The sequence below is a fragment of the Ursus americanus genome, chromosome 21, assembly GCF_024610735.1.
Source record: "Ursus americanus isolate L20-20 chromosome 21, mUrsAme1.1.p, whole genome shotgun sequence".
NCBI classification, from domain to species: domain Eukaryota; kingdom Metazoa; phylum Chordata; class Mammalia; order Carnivora; family Ursidae; genus Ursus; species Ursus americanus.
The window spans coordinates 23,126,331-23,145,133 of NC_142147.1; the positions used below are offsets into that span (position 1 = coordinate 23,126,331).

The 18,803-nt window shown below is 44.6% G+C and overlaps 3 protein-coding genes across 10 annotated transcripts in view; 2 read left to right on the top strand and 1 right to left on the bottom strand.

The window, feature by feature from the left end:
* Positions 1 to 4,315, top strand: part of SLC7A6 (solute carrier family 7 member 6) — a 40,286-nt gene extending 35,971 nt beyond the window's left edge. For 6 of the 8 annotated variants that reach the window (XM_087870523.1, XM_045814912.2, XM_045814911.2 and 3 more), the window contains one exon: positions 49 to 4,315. In XM_087870523.1, coding sequence (XP_087726649.1) covers positions 49 to 381 — 333 coding nt within the window. In that variant the 3' untranslated portion in view covers positions 382 to 4,315. The remainder of the gene's footprint in view (positions 1 to 48) is intronic. The other 2 variants (XM_045814916.2, XM_087870524.1) reach the window with 1 other exon arrangement.
* On the bottom strand, positions 1,685 to 14,133 carry SLC7A6OS (solute carrier family 7 member 6 opposite strand). The gene is made up of 5 exons (XM_045815054.2): positions 13,902 to 14,133; positions 13,496 to 13,777; positions 7,864 to 8,067; positions 6,246 to 6,363; positions 1,685 to 5,322 (listed from the first exon to the last, which is right to left on the bottom strand). Exons 1-5 carry the CDS (start codon positions 14,094 to 14,096, stop codon positions 5,192 to 5,194), a joined length of 930 nt encoding a protein of 309 aa, XP_045671010.1. The 5' UTR covers positions 14,097 to 14,133; the 3' UTR covers positions 1,685 to 5,191.
* An 8-nt stretch (positions 14,134 to 14,141) lies between these two features.
* PRMT7 (protein arginine methyltransferase 7) overlaps positions 14,142 to 18,803 on the top strand; it is a 44,588-nt gene continuing 39,926 nt past the window's right edge. The window contains exons 1-2 of the mRNA XM_045815049.2: positions 14,142 to 14,273; positions 18,036 to 18,213. Coding sequence (XP_045671005.1) covers positions 18,119 to 18,213 — 95 coding nt within the window. The 5' untranslated portion in view covers positions 14,142 to 14,273; positions 18,036 to 18,118. The remainder of the gene's footprint in view (positions 14,274 to 18,035; positions 18,214 to 18,803) is intronic.

Here is an 18,803-nt window from a genome sequence, read left to right on the forward strand (position 1 = left end):
CGTTCCCTCATAGCACTTTACCTAATATCTCACCTCCCTCCATTTCAGCTGAGCCTGTTTTTTCCCATCGTGTTCTGCATATGCTCCTTGTTTCTGGTGATTGTGCCTCTATACGGTGACACCATCAATTCCCTCATTGGCATCGGGATTGCACTCTCTGGGATTCCTGTCTACTTCGTGGGTGTTTACTTGCCCGAGTCCCAGAGGCCAGTCCTTATTCGGAATGTCCTGGGTGAGCTTCTTTGCCTGTTACTCACGGCGTGTGTGTGTGTGTGTGTGTGTGTGTGTGTGTACGTGCGTGCATGCACGCACAGATGCGTGCAGAGGTGGGAGTGGTGGCTAACAGCTTCCCCTATACTAGTGATGTGCTGGAGACCATGAGACCTGGTTGCTCCACATGACTTCTCCCCTTTTGATCTTGACATGAGCACCTTAGTTCTAACTTGAGTCCTATTTTTGGGTTAAAACACTCTCTTTTGAAAGTGCAATCTATGTGGGAAGATGAGGAGTCATGCATCACTTTCTGGTTGGGCATGGAATGAGGAGAGTGAGGCTTGCTGGGGTAAGAGGCAAAGCCTGGCACAGGATACCCAGGGAAGATAGGAGGGAGCCACAGATATGCTTTAATCAACTTTGGGGTGTTCATATTGATGATGTAGCTGTCAGCTTGCTGAATTCTGTTCTCTATTTTCCTTTAGCTGCTGTCACCAAAGTCACCCAGCAGCTTTGCTTTTGCGTCCTGACTGAGCTTGATATAGCTGAAGAGAAAAAGGTTGAGAGGAAAACGGACTAGAGGCCAGAGGTGATGTCCCTTGAGGCCTGGAAGACCAGCCACAACCACCAAAGTCCAGATGACAAGACTGCAGGCCCAACCCTCTTATTCTAAAAGGGCCTGGTGGCCCACATTATATAAGGGGGGCTCAGGGCTGATGGCCTGCTCTGGTGGTCACTCTCATTGGTAAGCTATGGGAGGAGACTCAGGATCTGAGGCCGGCCTGAAGGTGGGAACTTTATAGAGGGTGGTGGTGGGGAGGGCTTGGTCAGGGGAATAGTTGTTTAGTTTTATTCCTGGTGAGTCAGTACAGCTTACCAAACACTTGGCGAACTGCACTGGGGGAAGAGGAAGTGCTAGCTTAATAGATGGGGCTGGTGGTTCTGAATTTATTTGCTGTTTGAATCAGGAGCCTCTACAAAGGGGTTGCTTTATGGGAAGGTTTCTTCTGATCAGGTCCAAGCACCTGACTCTGGAGGCCTGAAATGCTACCATTTCTTCCTCTGACTCAAAATCTTTCCCTGCGAAGACAGTTGCATTTCATTATTTATTGATATTATTTAATCCACAACACCAATTCTAGCAGAACACTGGTGTTCATTCATCTACAGGACGCAATAAGCTGATTGTGTTTCAAAACTCAAAGTACCCCCAACCGAGTTCCTCTGCCCTTAGAGGTGTCTCTGTGTGGTGGTGTGGGTCAGCCTCTGACCACAGATTTTTTTTTGCTTAGTTTTAGCACAATGTTCTGTTGAGTCTTAGCTGCATAGGTGAACTTTAAAGTTTTTTTTTTTTTTTTAAAACTCATGTTTTGGTTACACTTTTGTTAGTAGGTCACAGATTATAAGCACCTGGCTCAAATCAGCAAGGACACATGAACAAATTCATGAGTCAGAAGTCTGATAATACTGCTATTTTGAAGGATAATCCTTTATTTTACTTGAGACCTTAGGTCTTTATTGTAGATGATAGAAGGTAAATCTCTGGTTTTTCATATGAACTTAAGGAGGACATAAAACTGTTTCAGAATTCAAGTGGATTACCTGAATTCTCTTAGCCGTCAAAGGCTCAGAGAACATCTCATGGACTCAAGCCACCAAATTGCTTGTTTCTCTCTGTAAGGGCTGGTGTGAGGGACTGCTGTGCAGACCCACGCAAGCCCACCTTGGTGCTAGAAGTGGTCATTTTCCCTTTTCCGAAAACTCACACCAGACTGCATCTCTTCTGTCCCCGACACTGGGCTTTGTTTACACTCTGAACTGTCTTGGTGTGGATCATCAGGATAGTGCATTCCTGTCCTGTCTGCCTCCCCTTGCTGGAGGTCTGGTGGGCCTGCAGTCTCAGGAAGAGCTTGGTACTTGTGTGGACTTCTGTTTCCTCCCTGTGGAGATCAGAGAAGACTTTGGGAGACAAAGCTGCTTCAACCTCAGTCTGGCTCCTCAGCAGACTACATGATTGGAAGCAACGAATTCTGGTGCTCAGGGTGTGCTTTAGCATCCAGGTCAGGCCAGAGCAGGCTTGACCTAATGGATGTTCCCTCATGGGCAGCCATGGTTGCAGTGGACTGTACAGCTGCCCTTTGATGCCTCCAGACACTGTCATCCTGGGTCCAGAGGAACCTGCTGACTTGGCTCACCCCATGCCTGAACTTCTTATCCTTTCGGTTTAGAACTGGTCAGTGGTAAAGACAAGAACTATGAGGCCATCTCCCTTTCTGACCATTCTTTTCCACCAAATGGCCTCAGCTGCAGCCAGGGGAGTAACCTTGGCCATACTTGTTCAATAAAGGCAATTTAGGGGAGCATGATCACAGCTGCCTTGGGTTCAGGGCATGCATGGATGAGAAAATGAAGGGATATTCCTGTCATGGGTTGGGGATTTGCACAGCAAATTCCTTCCTGGCAGTAGGGAGTCTTATGCAAAGGCTGACTTGCTTTGAGTATGTAAACATGACTCCTGTCTGAGCCAAGATGGCACCTATCCCAGGGATCCTCTGGAGTTAATCCTTTAAGCAGAGTGTGCTTGTCTTGAGGATCCATGACCCAGGTTTTAGCTTTCTCCACTGAAGTAAATGACCAGCTAATCCCAGGAACTTGCTGCCCCCCAGTGGCTCCTGGGGGAAGCATGGGCCTCACACCCTAAGTGCCCCAGTACAAGCTTAGTGAGCCATGTCGACATATCCCCCTCTCATTACTGGATGGCAACCGCATTCTTCCCCTCTGTGCTGGATACAGACTTCACCCAGGAACCCTTCTGTGGGAGGGAAGCCAGAGACTCCCTACAGAACTCAAGCTTCATGGTGGAATTAAATTTCTGCAAGGTCTTTGTTGTTCGTCTCCTTCAATCCTTCTCCTGGTGTGCTAATCCCTCTTGTAGCAGGTACAGTATGTGAGGTTGTCAGCCCTTTAATGTTGGCAAACCTTAATGAGTACATAAACAGCAGTGAGCACATTATAAGGGCATGGAGTAGTTTTTAATCCTTTGTTTCTATGCCTACAGGAGACTAAGATGACTAGTATTAGACATAAATTGTGCCTGTTGCTTGCAACACTGAACTGTACCTTTGTGGATAGTTAGGATGGTAAACCAATAGTTTGTTGGTTTTCTAGCTGCAAGAGTAGAGCCTGAGTAAGTGAACATACAGAATTTAACCACTTAAGCAGGTTTAACATGTGGATAGGAACTAATGTAGGTGAAGACCCACAAAGTGAATAGAGTGAAAGAATGGGTGGAGGCAGATTGGAAAAATAGAGATACGACATATTAAAAGATGTAGGAAGAAGACATATCCCTGTGTACGTGATAGTCTGTGCCACAGGGCACATTCTGAATCAAAGGTTCTGTGTATTGTTTTCCTAGACCTGTGCTGTCCAGTTAACTACTAGCCACATGTAGCTAATTAAATTAAAATAAATTTGATTCCTCAGGTGCACTGATCATATTCCAAGAGCTGAGCCACATGTCGCTAGTGGCTTCCACTGCACAGTGTAGATACAGAACATACCCATCTTTGCACAAAGTTCTGTGGGACAATGTTACAAGAGAAGAATAAATGCCAACTCAGAGTTAAGACATTTGTGGTATGGAAAGAAGCAGGGTCAGGGTTTCCTTATAGGGAATCTAAGTTTTGGTAACAGAATTGGTCACTGTTTTTGGTGAGTGCTGTGAATAGTTGACCTTTCTCATTGGAAAGCTAAGTTTAGGATATGTTTTCTTTTTACTCACTTGCCTAAAAGTCCTTAGTGTCTAAGGTCAATCCTGAAATTCTGTCTCACTAACCCACCTCCCCAAATTTTTGGTGGAGGGTGGGGATGGGAGAGTGTGTACAGTAGGAAAACATGTAAAGACAGATCTGGGGCACCTGGGTGGCACAGTTAAGTGTCTGCTTTCAGCTCAGGTCATGATACCAGGGTCCTGGGATCGAGCCCTGCATCAGGCTCTCTGCTTAGTGGAGAGCCTGCTTCTCCCTCTCCTTCTGCCCTTCCCTCCCCCATGCTCTCTCTCAAATAAATAAAATCTTAAAAAAAAAAAAAAAAAAAAAAACCATTCAGATTTAAAAGGTTTTTAAGTAGGGGTGCCTGGGTGGCTCAGTTGGTTAGGTGGCCAACTCTAGATTTTGGCTCAGGTCATGGTTTCGGGGTCCTAGATTCCACTCCCCCCCCCCCCAGTCAGGCTCTGTGCTTGGTGGCGGGGGAGTCTGTGTGAGGACTGATCTCTCCGTCTGCCCCTTCCTCTTGCTCTTGTTCGCTCTCTGAAATAAATCTTAAAGTTTTCAAGAAGTTTTCTTGCTCCCTTTAATTTTTACTAAACATACATTATCACATTCATACATCCTGTTCTCCCTGGCACCACTGCCAAAGGAACACAGCAATCTTTACAACCATTATCAGTGCCAGGAAGCAGGGCAGTGGAGACAGCTATTAACTTAAAACCTCTCAGAGCTCAGGCAGATTCTACTTCCCTCTGTAATGGCCACCACTATCCCATCGGTGCTGCTATGAGGGACCCAGTGTAGCCCTTCTAAGTTCCCTCTATCAAAAGAAATAGGCTTTTAGTGGAGGCAGTGGCCTGGTGATATGGAAAAGCTAAATCTTAGTGCTGAGGAAACGAGTTTCTCTTCCACTTAACTGGCTTTTAGCACAGGAAGAGAATGGGAAAACCCCCAGACCAGGAAGCTTCACTTTTATGGCATTTTTCTCCCCAGACTGTAGAGTCACTTTTGATTGAGGCAAGGGGCCCTACTATTACTGAAAAAGACACACTCCTTTAGCACAAGTTTTCACTGGTGGGATGGTGCTGCTGGACATGCTTTTTCCTTTTGTGTTTAGCTAGAAAACCCAGGGATGTTACCAGGGTGGCTGAAGCTGCAGTCAGAGCCCTCAGGGGACATGACTGAACTTCACAGCTATCATAGGATCATCAGTCTGAATCCAGGTCATGGGGGCTGTCATAGCCAAACTCCTTCTGCACATCCAGAGGGTATTTGCTCCACATCTCTGGTCTGCTGTTGCCTCCTTCCTCTTCACTGAGGCTGTCGTATTCATCAGAGCCTAGAACGATAACAGGAATGGGCTATAACTGTTTGAGTTTCTAGGTGACCATGATAACCCTTTTCCATCTCAAAAAGGTTTGTTTTAAATTTTTTATTAATTTTTTTTGTTCTTCCTTCTAAAATACTTGTTCAGTAAAGAGAATTGGGGGGGTGAGAGCAATCCTGTTTCTACCACCTAAACCAAATCCCTCAACAACACTGGGAGTATTTTTTCATTTCTCCTGTAAGTACAGGATTTCTTTTTGTTATTATAGTTGTAGTCATACCGTAAACATAATTTCACGTCTGCCCCTATCCTTTTAACCATCACAGGTACTTCCCCAATAGAATATTCAGTTTCCCTCCATTAACAGACACCAAGAAATTCTTTTTGTTGGCACAAAGAACATAATCCCTGAAGAAACTGTGTCACCAGAATATCTTCTTGCTCTTTCCCCCAGGTACCATGTCTGTACTGCATCTTTCTCAAAATGTTATAAACACAGCAACTTCTTGAGAACTTATACAACTGATTTGTCAAAATCCTAGCCCTGCCCTGACTGGCAAACCTCTCCAATACCTTCTGTGCTGAAGCAGAAGAGAGACTGAACTAAGATGTTTCCCTTAATCCCAACCACTGAAGTTAGTGCAATATTCTCTTATTTTCTGGGGAGAGGATGACGTTTGTTGAGGTGAAGTAACTTCCCCAAGACCTACAGATAGGCAATGACAAGAACTAAGGATTTGAACCTAGGTTTGACTAACATTAAAACCCCAGCAGGTCCCCTGGAAGCACTAGTTCTTGGGGCTCCTATAGCTCCAAAGGCTTGTGGTTGAGCTGTTGGGAGTTCAATGGCAGAGAAGGAAAACCAGTTAAGATGTACGTGTTAACCGTGCTCACGCCCACCAGCCCCTTCCCATCTAGGGCTGCCATCCCTGTACCTCTGGACTCATCTCCATCAGTGTTCTCCTCTTCTGGATACTCATTGCGCCAGTTATTCTCACTGTTCTCATCATCATCATCTTCATAAATATCTTCTGGTTGCTGGTCATCATTCACCTGCACATCTCAACACAAACATGATATAAGTCAAAACCTCTAAGGTTGTCCTGTGGGGGAAGCTATTAGACCAACTTGGAAAAATGACTTAAGAGCACTGTGTGGAAAAGAGGCAGCCTAGGAGGTGGTCTGAGTCTGCTGCCCAAAAGGCTGTAGTAACCTTGGGCTACCAGAGTCTAGCTCAAGCCATCACATTCCTGGTGGGATAGGATGAACTCCAGAAGGGAACAGACCAGGGTGGAGAGAGACAGCTCAGAGCAGGTGTTGGCAGTGATCTTGAAACTTTTGAAGGACAGCCAGGTAGGGGAGAGATCATATGGATTACAGGTGATGCCAAAAACCAGAACCAAAACCCAAGTGTGGAGGGCACAGGAAGAGGGGCTATGCAATGGTTAAAGGTGGGTGCCTGACTGTGAGATTGTGGTTGCAATGCAGGTATGGCTAAGGTGCCTCTCCTCATTTTAGAATTTGTTTTAAGAAAAATGATGTCACGGGGTGCTTGGCTAGCTCACTCAATAGAGCTGCAACTTTTTTTTTTTTTTAAAGATTTTTTTATTTATTTATGTGACAGAGAGACAGCCAGCAAGAGAGGGAACACAGCAGGGGAGTGGGAGAAGAAGAAGCAGGCTCCCAGCGGAGGAGCCTGATGTAGGACTCGATCCCAGAATGCCAAGATCACGCCCTGAGCCGAAGGCAGACGCTTAACGACTGCGCTACCCAGGCGCCCCAGAGCTGCAACTCTTGATCTCAGGGTTGTGAGTTCAAGCCCCATACTGGGTTAGAGATTGCTTAAAAAAAAAAAAAGATGTCAGGATGTTAGCTTGCTTGCTTGCTTTTTCTCTTTTATAATTTTTACTTTGTTTTCATTCTTCTTTCTTTCCTTCTCTCTCTCTCCCTCCCTTTCCTTTCCTTCCTTCCTTTCTCTCTCTTTCAATATTTTATTTATTTGATGAGAGAGAGAGAGCGCGAGCGCGCGCACGTGCACACAAGCAGGGAGGCCGATGTGGGGTTCGATCCTAGGACCCTGGGATCATGACCTGAGCCGAAGGCAGAGGCTTAACCGACTGAGCCACCCAGGTGCCCCGAGGATGTCAGCTTTCTTAATCCAAGGTTTCCCCCCATTTAAGATCTGTTTTTTTTTTAAAAAAGCTTTTATTCCCATTCATGTTAAGAATTTCTGATTTATTTTGTCTTTATTATAAGCCCCCATATGTTTTCCCCTGAAAGTGGGTGTTTAAAAAAATAATGTTGCAAACCCTGTAGAAGATACTATTAAGAGCAAAAATTATCAGTGTAGACTGTCATTCCCCAAATTCCCTGCACTACACCCAGGTTCCTAGAAGGCATTTACAACAAATTTTTCCATTTAAACAAGGACAAGAAGAGCTAAGAACAATCTTGAACCCACTGGAGACAATGTGAAACACAGGGAAGCAAAGCACCCAGATGAGAGAATTGCTTAGGCTACCTCATGCCCCTCATCCTCACTGGTCCCCTTACCAGCTCCCACTCCTGGCAATAGGGCTGAACAGAGAGGATGTTCTCAATCCATCCTGGAGTGGCCATCTCCAAGTAGTAAATGTCGTACACATAGTCATCCTTCTGTTCCTCCTGATGCCCGATTCTTGGCCCATCCTCAGATAGAGTCAACCGTTCACGGATCAACTCTACGGAATTGCAGAGGATCACATCTGGGTCAGATGTCTGTAAAGAAATCAAGAGATGATAGATACATGATTCAAAACATGGATGTTCCAAAAGGAGGAATCTAAGATTTGAGTGAAAGAAGTCTCTCTACAGTTGTCTATGTTAGATTCAAGATTCTTATCCCCATGTCCTACTAGTCTCTTAATTAGCTATGTAATTAAAAAATTAACTATTTATAAAATGATTGTGTAGTTTTTCTTTTGATATAGACTTAAGATAGTTTTCTGCTCTTTTGTGCTTGACCAACATAAGACTAGCCTGAGAAGATCTCCCCTTAGGGATCTGCAGGCCCACAGCGGCACCTCTATGGCTGATCCCCAAATTGTCTCCATTGTGTGTGACCTCCCTATAGGGGTCTAAAGGCAAATCCTGGACTCTGATGACTACCACCACCTGGCTTGCCCACAATGATGTCTTTTTTTTTTTTTTAAATATTTATTTGAGGGGTGCCTGGGTGGCTCGGCCAGTTAGGAGGCTGCCTTTGGCTCAGATCACGATCCCAGGGTCCTGGAATTGAGCCCCACAACTGGGCTCCTTGCTCAGAGGGGAGCCTGCTTCTCCCATTCCCTCTGCTGCTCCCCCTGCTTGTGTTTTCTCCTCCTCTCTCAAATAAATGAATAAGTTTAAAAAAATTTATTTGAGAGAGTGCCAGCGAGTGCATGCCTGAGCAGGGGAGGGGTAGAGGGAGAGGAAGAGAATCTCAAGCAGACTCCCCTCCAAGCATGGAGCCCGAGTTGCGGGGGGGGGGGGGTGCGATCCCATGACCCTGAGATCATGACCTGAACCAAAACTAAGAGTTGGACACTCAACTGACTGAGCCACCCAGGTGCCCGATGATGTCCTACTTTTAATGACACTAGGAGCGGACTCTCCTATAATCCTGCTAGGAAGAACAGGTCAAGACAGATTGCCCCAGAATAGAATTGGCCCAGGGAAGATGTACTCCAGTGCCCCAGGCTGTGTCATCTGGAGAAGCACAGGTCAATTTGGAAACCCAGGGGACATACTGCAAATGACCCCTCTCCACAGGTTCATTAGAGCAGGCTGTGTGGCTCAAACCAGACACGGTACTGGGGATGGAGATGGGGTATTCCCATAGCCAAGGTATATAAAGGGAGACCAGACTTACAGGATGAAGGGAATTAATTCTTCCTTGCTCCAAAGTCAAAAGGAACTAGAGATGTTAGTTTTTGTGCACTCTTGACTAACCTCAAAGCTGTTCACAAGCAAAGTTCTGACTCCAATTCACAAGTCTCCCACCCTTAGTCCAGCAAATTATGCAGCCATTAAAATATTTACAAAGACTAGCAAACAGAAAAATGCCAGGCATAGAATTTGACTCTCAGAAGACAAGAAACCAATTTTATTCCAACTTTTCCTACCTTTGTGATAGGGGTGAAAGGGGTGATTTCCCCCTTGTTACTTTCCTGTATTTTTTCAAATTTACTACAATGAACATATTTTTATAGAAGAAAAAATTTTTAGTCTATGTGTATGCCCACCTATACTTTCAAGTATACCACATACAGCAGAGCATCGATATATATAATGTCTTGCCAGTCTTCATGATTATCACTTTAATGGTATAGTCAGTTGTATATGTAAATTTCTCAGACGTAACCTTTAGCCTCCATACACAATGCTGCAATGAATGTGTTTGTCTCCTGCATTTGAAAAATGGGGATAAAATACGTACCTCATAGGGTTTTCGTGAGCATTAAAAGAGTTAAATTAAAAGAAAACATAACAAGTACCTAGCATAGTACTTAATGCATAGCAATTACTCAATAAACCAACAGTAGCTCTTAATACCATAACTGCTGCTGCTTTTTTTTTTTTTTTTTAGATTTTATTAATTTGAGAGAGCGAGTGCGCGTGCACAGCACAAGCAGGGGGAGCAGGAGGGAGAGGGAGAAGCAGGCTCCCCGCCAAGCAGGGAGTCTGATGTGGGGCTCGATCCCAGCATCCTGGGATCATAGCTTGACCAACTGAGCAACTCAGGAGCACCCACTGCTGTCTGCTTCTTCAGAATTATTTCCCTAGAATAAATCCAGGGGGTAAGATCACTAGATAAAATAAAATGAACTTTTTTCACTCAAGATTTCCTATAAAGTCTCCCTGCAGTTGTCTATGTTAGATGAAGGAGTCAAATTAATGAGAAATGTACCGGGTGATTGACACTGGGGAGGGTATGTGTTGTAATGAGCACCGGGTATTATATAAGACTGATGAATCACAGACCTGTACCCCTGAAACAAATAATACATGTTAACTGAATTCAAATTAAAAAAAAAAATAAAAAAATTAATGAGAAATGTAATGTGGCAAAAAATGCTGTCACTATTTTAAAATTTCTTTAGCTGTTTGGATGGCTTTGGAATCCAAACAATAAAAATAAATGTAAGTAGTTTTAAAATAAGCCCCAAGCTATTTTTAAGATTGCTGATATGTAAAGCCATGCTGTTTTCCAATTGTGTACTATTTTAATCATGGCCTTGACAGCAGCGCTATCAACAACCTTTCCCCTGATAGTCTAGTAGGCATAAAACCCCAAATTTGCTTTCAGCTTAAATCCATTTTTTAAAAAAGTAATTACTGAGGGCAAACATTTTTTTAAATCTGTGATTAATTCTACAGTTGTGTTTTTGAATAGCTGTTTAAAAGACAATCCTGAAAAAAAAAAAAGGGCAGGAACTTTGTCTGGCTTAGTGAAGAATTCACAAGCAAAGTTTGCTACTATATCCTGTCACGCTGAATTTTAAAAGCATCTGAACTTATAGATCATCTATAAAATGTGAGAAGTGTTAAGTATTCTTTATTTAATATTATACATAAACAACACTAAAATACCTTTCATTAGGCAAAAGGCAACATTTTAGATGCAGGGAATTTTAACTGAATTGGCATTGCTAAGACCAAAAAGATAAAGTGGACACTGCTAGCTTATCTTCATCCCATGACTTTTAACAGGCTAACAAACACAACTTGAAACACAGCTGAATCTTGCTTTCTATGAGACGGTGAAGGGATTTCCTTAGTATTTACATATATAGTAACATAACCAGTTATATAAATCTAAATATAAAACCAATCTACAGGTTTAGAGATGGCATTTACCAACTCCGTGAAAAGCTGAATTATTACTGGGGCACCTGGCTGGCTTAGTCGGTGGAGCATGTGGCTCCTGACCTCTGGGTTGTGGGCGTGAGCCCCATATTCAGTGTAAAGATTACTTAAAAATAAAATCTTAAAAAAAAAAAAAAAAAGCTGAATATTACTGATCAATTGTAATCAAACGTCCGAAAGGGGAAAACGGTGACAGCACTTGCTGAACCAGAATTACTATCAAAGTTGAAAAAGCTGATCCCATTCATTTAACCACAAACCAATCTTATTTAAATCAGGGCTGTCCAAAGAAATATTTTTTTTTAAAGATTTTATTTATTTATTTGACAGAGAAAGAGCCAGCGAGAGAGGGAACACAAGCAGGGGGAGTGGGAGAGGAAGAAGCAGGCTCCCAGTGGAGGAGCCTGATGTGGGGCTCGATCCCAGAACGCCGAGATCACGCCCTGAGCTGAGGGCAGATGCTTAACGACTGAGCCACTCAGGCGCCCCTTAAATTTTATTTGAAAGAGAGAGAGAGAAAGCAGGGAGGACGGCAGAGGGAGAGGAGAAGCAGGCTCCCCTCTGAGCAGGAAGCTCAATGCTTAGCTCCATCCCAGGACCCTGGGATCATGACCTGAGCTTAAGGCAGCAGCTTAACCCATTGAGCCACCCAGGCACCCCAATAAGCAAACACTTTTTTATGTATTTACAGTTGTATTGCATTGTTGGGAAAAATCTGTGTTCACATCCTTCATCAGTTTATATACTAGTATTTGTTACAAAACTGAATGAGCTCTCTGGTTGACTTGATTCCACTCAACACTGGTTTACTTTTAAAAGGTATTTGACTGGTAACTCATGAATCATTAGTTTTGGTAAAAGATGTGGCCATAGTCATCATGCCCAAATAGTTATCCAAGTATATTAGCACCACGATTAAATATTTTTTGCTTGACAAATTCTGAATTAAAATTTCAGGTTTTTTTTTTTAAAGATTTTATTTATTTATTCGACAGAGATAGAGACAGCCAGCGAGAGAGGGAACACAGTCAGGGGGAGTGGGAGAGGAAGAAGCAGGCTCATAGCGGAGGAGCCTGATGTGGGGCTCGATCCCATAACGCCGGGATCATGCCCTGAGCCGAAGGCAGACGCTTAACTGCTGTGCCACCCAGGCGCCCCTAAAATTTCAGTTTTTAAACTTCAAAAACTATTAAAAGGAGTGAAGAATGAGTTTTGTTTTGTTTTGTTTTAAGATTTTATGTATTTATTTTGACAGAGAGAGACAGCCAGCAAAGAGAGGGAACACAAGCAGGGGGAGTGGGAGAGGAAGAAGCAGGCTCCTATTGGAGAAGCCTGATGTGGGGCTCGATCCCACAACTCCGGGATCATGCCCTGAGCCAAAGGCAGACGCCTAACGACTGCGCCACCCAGGCACCCCTGAAGTTTGTTTTTTTTTAAATGCTTATCAAGAAAAGGCAAACCTTAGGTTGAGAATCTTCTATTTCTATAATCTTAATACATGTAGTAGAGTTTGTTTTTTGGAACTGAGGTACAAAAGAAATTTAGTAAATGCAACAATGGAAAGAACACTGGATTAAATATGAGAAGACCTGGATCCTACACTTCAATATGCCTCAAACTTGATTCGCTACCCAAAACTGGTCCTTTAACCTCCCTTTGATGAGTTTTTCCATCTGTTCTATCTTTACCTTGCTCAGAAACCTCCAGTAATTCCCCATCTCAGGGTGAAAGACAGTATGTCCTTAAAAGTACTTTCAGGGTCTAGCAGGAATCCTCTCCCAAATTCCTTATTATTCTTCCTCCATTCACTGGGCTCCAGTTCCTCAGTTCACTGGGCTCCAGGAACAGCGCCCTTGAAAACACCAAACTGCCTTTTTTTCAGCTATCCACAGTGTCTTGCCATTCACCCCCTCCAACTTCTCACTCTAATGTCATTTTCTGAGACCTTCTCTGAAATGACCCACCCTTTCCCTGACACCGCCCCCCCACCCCCGTACAGCTCCTATCCCCGTCTGACATTGAATTTAACTTCTTTACTGTTTCTCTCCTCTACTTGAATATTAAGTCCTCAAAGCTATATCCGCAGAACCTAGGAACAATGCCTGGCACAGTGGCCACTCAGTAAACAGTTGTTGAAAGAATAACCTAACCTGTAAAACGAGGTTACCATGACTGACAGATCATTCACCAGTAAGGCGAAGCCTTGTGCCTCCTCTTAACTGTATGCTGACTTAACGCCCAAAATGCTTGCACTATCCCTCCGGGGAAGCCCAGCGCTCTCCTCCCGGTGGGTACTCACTTTGGGGGAGCCTGCGGTGGCGACAGCCTCTGGGTCTCCTTCCTCGTGGACCAGGTCCAACAGCTGGAAGCCTGCGTCCTCGATGGCTTCTGGGTTTCCTGGTGCGTCTTCGGACTCTAGGCCACTCGAGGGAATCCCCGAGGATCGGCGGCTAGAGATCACCCGGTAGCGGCCCTCCTGCCGGATCTCCCGAGCCGAAGCGCGGAGGTCGCGGCGGATACGCTGCTGGCTGCCCCGAGAAGGGCGCAGCGCGGCTCGAACGAGCGCCTGGACTGGCTCCTCCTGGAAGATGGTAGAGGAGGGAAGCCGGCGTAAGCAGGAGGTTCGTCAAAGGGTCAGGGATACAATTTCGTCCCGGGAGCGCCCTAAGATCCCCTTCAAACACCGGCTCCATCCCGCCCAATACCTGGGAGCGCACGGTGGCCACCAATTGGAAGACATTATTCTCCGGCCCTCTCTCCAGTTCCTCGGAGGGTGTCTTTTGGGCCGCCGATTCGACGGCGCCGCTCCGGAGGCGTTTACAAGAGAGGACAAGGGCTTCGGCAGGCTCTGCGCTGCGCTTCCGCTTCACGCGAAGCACTGCAGTCCTGCCGGCCTCCATAGCGGCTGTCGCGGAGCACCGTGGGAACGCGTGGGGTGCGATGGGAGAGCGTTCAAGTTCCGCTTCCGGGCCTCGCTCCCGGCACGCTCAGCGGGCACTGGGAGGTCCCGCCCCCTTTCGCCCGCCGCGGGCAGGTGGAGTTGGCGGCGGAAGTGAACGGCACGGTGGTCGTGGCTGGTGAGGCCCTGGGCGGGTTGGAAAGGTGGGGTTGCAGTAGAGTCTTGGGTGCAGCCATCATCTATTCTCCGCCCAAGGGCTGACGGACCTGGCGTGGGCGCTTTGGGCCGCCGGAGTACGCGTCTCTTCCGGACTCTCGAGGACCTTTCTAGAGTCCGTATGGGGCGGCTCAGACCCCCTGGGCTGGCAAGAGAACGGGGATACGGTTCTGTCGGGTGACCCCCACAGGGACCTGGATTGTAGTACTTGGCGCTTACACTCAGCGACAGAGACTCGAACCGCAGTCACACGGAGCTCCAACCATGGCACACCTAGCTGGCCCACGTTTTTCTGATTCAGGGAACTGCTGATGGGCTCGCTTTTCCCAGTCACTGTGTTGAGTAGTTGGAAACCGGTCCATTCACCACGCGCTAGCCAGAGCTGCCCAAAGCGTACATCTGACGTGGACATTTTTGTGCTTAAAACTCTTGAGTGGCTCCCAGTGCGTGTAGAAAAAAATCCAAACACCTTTCCGAAGCCAGTATGGCCCAGTGTGATTTGCAGAAGCCCACCGATACTCTATTATTACTTTTGCTCAAAGTGCTTCAGTCACTCAGGCTTTTGCCAGTTTTTGCTTATGCAGTTATTTTTTCCCCTTAGGGAAAATAGGGGTAGGGGAAAAGTAGGGGTAAGGTTTCCAGAAACATAAGCACTTCTCTGACTTTTAACCAGGCTTATCTTGCATGTCTCAATTTAAATGCCTCCTCTCTCACTTTTTCCATAGCCTTTTTATTCTCTTAATAGCGTCCTGCATATTTCCTTTCTTGTACCCACAGTCTGTGATTGTTTATACTTAGTCTCTCCTTCAGTAAAATCTGATCTCTTGGAAGACAAAGATTCCTGTTTTTATTTATGGGAGTCCTCCAGCCCCTAATGTGGTGTTTGGCAGTGTCTGGCATTGTGTAAATTTTACTAAATTTTGAATGAATGAACCAAATACCTGCTCTGAAATCTGACTGGTAATCCACTTAGAGTTTGGCAGGGTGATTTCCATTCCCTCCGTATAAACCGTCATGTGAGTTCATGTGTTTTGGAGAAGGGGGCGGGGTGTCAAAATGTCTCCAATCAGACAAAAAGGGAATTCCATAGATTAGAATACTACACTGTTAACCTTTAAATGACTTCAGAATTGATCCCGCATGGCCCACAGGATAAGGGTTTCAGGACTCTCCACAGTATGTACCCCACTGACATGTTTGACTCCTTGTTTAGTTTTACTTCAGCTAAACTGGTTTATTCACTGTGCATGTGCCTTTCTATTCTGCTGAAGTGCCCTCTCCCTCCGATGCCCACCTAAATCCTAGCCATCTTTTAAGTCTTCCCTGAACATTCATTCAGATGTGGCCGTTTTTACGGTAGCACTTTTTGGACATAGTTTTCTAAAGCACATTATGTATTCTGACAGTTGTACTCTTTTTTTTTTTTTAATTGGCATAGGAGATGATCACAGCTGATTCTAGCAAAGCTTTTTAACCTATAGGTTGCAACCCATGAATTATGAAATCAGTTTAGTGGATCATGATTGATTGATTAAAGGTTTTGTTTGAGAGAGAGAGCACAAGCAGGGCAGAGGGAGGGGAGAAGCAGGTTTTCCACTGATCAGGGAGCTCGACACGGGGCTTGATCCATGACCTGAGCTGAAGGCAGATGCTTAACCAGCTGAGTCACCCAGGCGGCCCAGATCATGATCAATTTAAAAAGAAAAATGAAGTAGAGTAAAATATATCAGAGGGTCTTGCTGACAGGAAGGCTAGATACTGTTTAGTAAAAGTTTATGTGTGTATATTGTGTCTTCATGTAAAGTATATTTCTTACTGAGGTTGCCAGAAACTTGGAGAGCCACCAGATGAGAGGATGGATACACTGAGATTTTAGAAGTATAGTTTCACTTAAGGATAAATTGACTACTTTGAACCAGACCACTCACTGACTGCCTGAGTCTTTTCAGAAAAGATTTTTCCCCACCCTTGTTTGTAAGAATTAAGTGTTTGGGGCGTCTGGGGGGTTCATTCGGTTTCAGTGTCAGACTCTTGATTTCAGCTCAGGTCATGATCTCAGGGTTGTGAGATCTAGCCACCCTGTCAGACTCCGAGCTCAGCATCGGGTCTGCTTGAGATTCTCTCTCCTGCACCGCTCCCCCTTCCCCACACCTGCGCAGGGCTCTTTTTTCTCTCTTAAGTAAATAAAATCTTAAAGAATAAGAAAAGAATTCAGTGTTTAGTTAGTCTAGATAACTTCAAAAGAAAGGCCACAATTCTGGCCTTTAATAAAGTGACTGGGGGACATTTTAGGGATCTACGGAGTAGGCATTCTTTTAAGGTTTCCTGAAGATGGATCAGTGTTTAACAGGAAATGAAGGGAAGTGTGGAACACTTGATGTTTTCTGAGGGTAAGAGGCAGGGTGTTGGAAGAGCACATACCTGCTGAGAGGTGCCTTCAGACTTTGAGCTGTGGTATTTTTCAGTGAGAGATAGCTCTCTCTGGAAATAGGGCATACAAAACATCAATCTGGCGACATTCAGTTGAAGGATATTTTTTAGATGAATTTTTTTTTTTTTTTTAATTTTCTTTAGGGGTGTTGCCTTGGTGGCTCAGTCGGTTAAGCAACTGCCTGCAGCTCAGGTCATGATCCCAGGGTCCAGGGATTAAGCCCTGCATCGGGCTCCCTGCTCACAGGGAGTCTGTTTTTCCCTCTCCCTATCTGCGTGTGTGTGTTCATGTGTGCGCTCTTTCTTTCTCTCTGATAAATAAATAAATAAAATCTTGAAAACAAATTTTTAAAATTTCTTTAATCTCTATACCCATTGTGGGGCTCAAACTCATGATGCTGAGATCCAGAGTTGCACACTCTAAAGACTGAGCCAGGCAGGCACCCCTAGATGAAGAATTTCTTAAAATTAAAATTAAATGTTGAGTAGGTAAGAAGTAATCATTAAAAAATGGTAAGGCATAAAGCATTACAGTATCATGAACATCTTTAATCCTACCACCCATTTATAGAAGAAACTGCTATTTTGAAGTCCCCTGTGTGGCCCTCCTGATCCCAGCCTTTCCTCTTCCCTCTTAAGGATAACCAGTGTCCTCATTCCCTGCTATGCTTTTTAGTGTAATCCCTGAAGAATATATTGTTCTTGTTTAGCATAATTAGAAATTTATATAAATGTAATCATACTGTATGTATGCTGTGATTTGCTTATTTTTTGGCTTAATGTATTGCTGGGATTATCTGTGTTTGCTTATAGCTCAGATTTATTTGTTTAGATGAAGGTTTTCCTAGTTTGAATTGCTCTTTGTATTTTTCCTTAAATTTAGTGTTTGCTATCCTGAGGCAGTATTGGCGGCACTCTTTTACCACCACCTCAGTCTCTTTGTTTCTTCTTTCCTGTTAGCCTCCTGTTCCCTTTGCTTTATTTCTCTTCTCACCTGCCTTTACTTTGAGGCTGCACTCAGATATACCTGTGAGGCTTATTTGACCCCTGTTGGAATCACTGAGGACTGCTGAAGTTTCCAGATAGCTTTATGAATTTATGTATTATAATTTTTGATGTTATATGCTGAATGTAAAATCAAATAACTTGCTGGAAAGATGAAAATACTGATTAACAAATATTTTCAGTGGCTTTGACACTTTTTTCTGTTTCTTGATTTTTTTTCCCTTTTTTTTTTTTTTTTTCTGTCTTTAAAATTTTTTTCTCTACATTTTGGACATTATGATGTGGACAGATTTCTGACAATTAGACCTGTCCACAAGAAGTGAGCTGGCAAGGCTTATTTTCTGTGCTAAAACTGAGGAGCTGACAGGCACCATGAAAGTCTTCTGCGGGCGAGCCAATCCGACTACGGGATCTGTGGAGTGGCTGGAGGAGGATGAGCACTATGATTACCACCAGGAGATTGCAAGGTAACAAGGGTGTGTTCACAGTTGGTTGTGGCTGGCTGGGGCACGTGATCTCAAAGCGGGAACCCTGGCATGCAGTCTGAATGTGGACTAGGCATTACCCAGTGCTTCTGATCAGGGCAGATGTTGGTCATGAGCAGGTCTGCTTAGCCGGCTAGGTTTGTGTGGGAGTTAGACAAAGTCATTTCTGTGTGGAGAGTCAGGTATCCTCTAACAGCCCTATCAGAGTCTTGGAGGATCTGTCTGTGGAGCAAAGAGGACCCAGGGTTCAGTAGTAGTAGTGGTGGTGGTGGTGGTGGTGGTGGTGGCGGCGGCAGCAGTAATTGAAGAGTTTATGAAATTTGATCATTTACTTGTGCTACCGAAATGGTGACACATTTATCATATGGTTAAATTCTCTTGAATGGACAAAGTGAAAAAGTGTGGGTATTTTTCATGGATGGAATCTTCAGAACTGTGTAAGCGAGTTACTGTTTTTTTAGCAGTCATTAAGCGCATACAGCATGCTGGCACCGTGCTAGGACTGTGAATACCAAAATGAAGAAGATAGGGTTCCCATCTTCAAGGGACATGCAGTTTTGTGTAAGAGACAG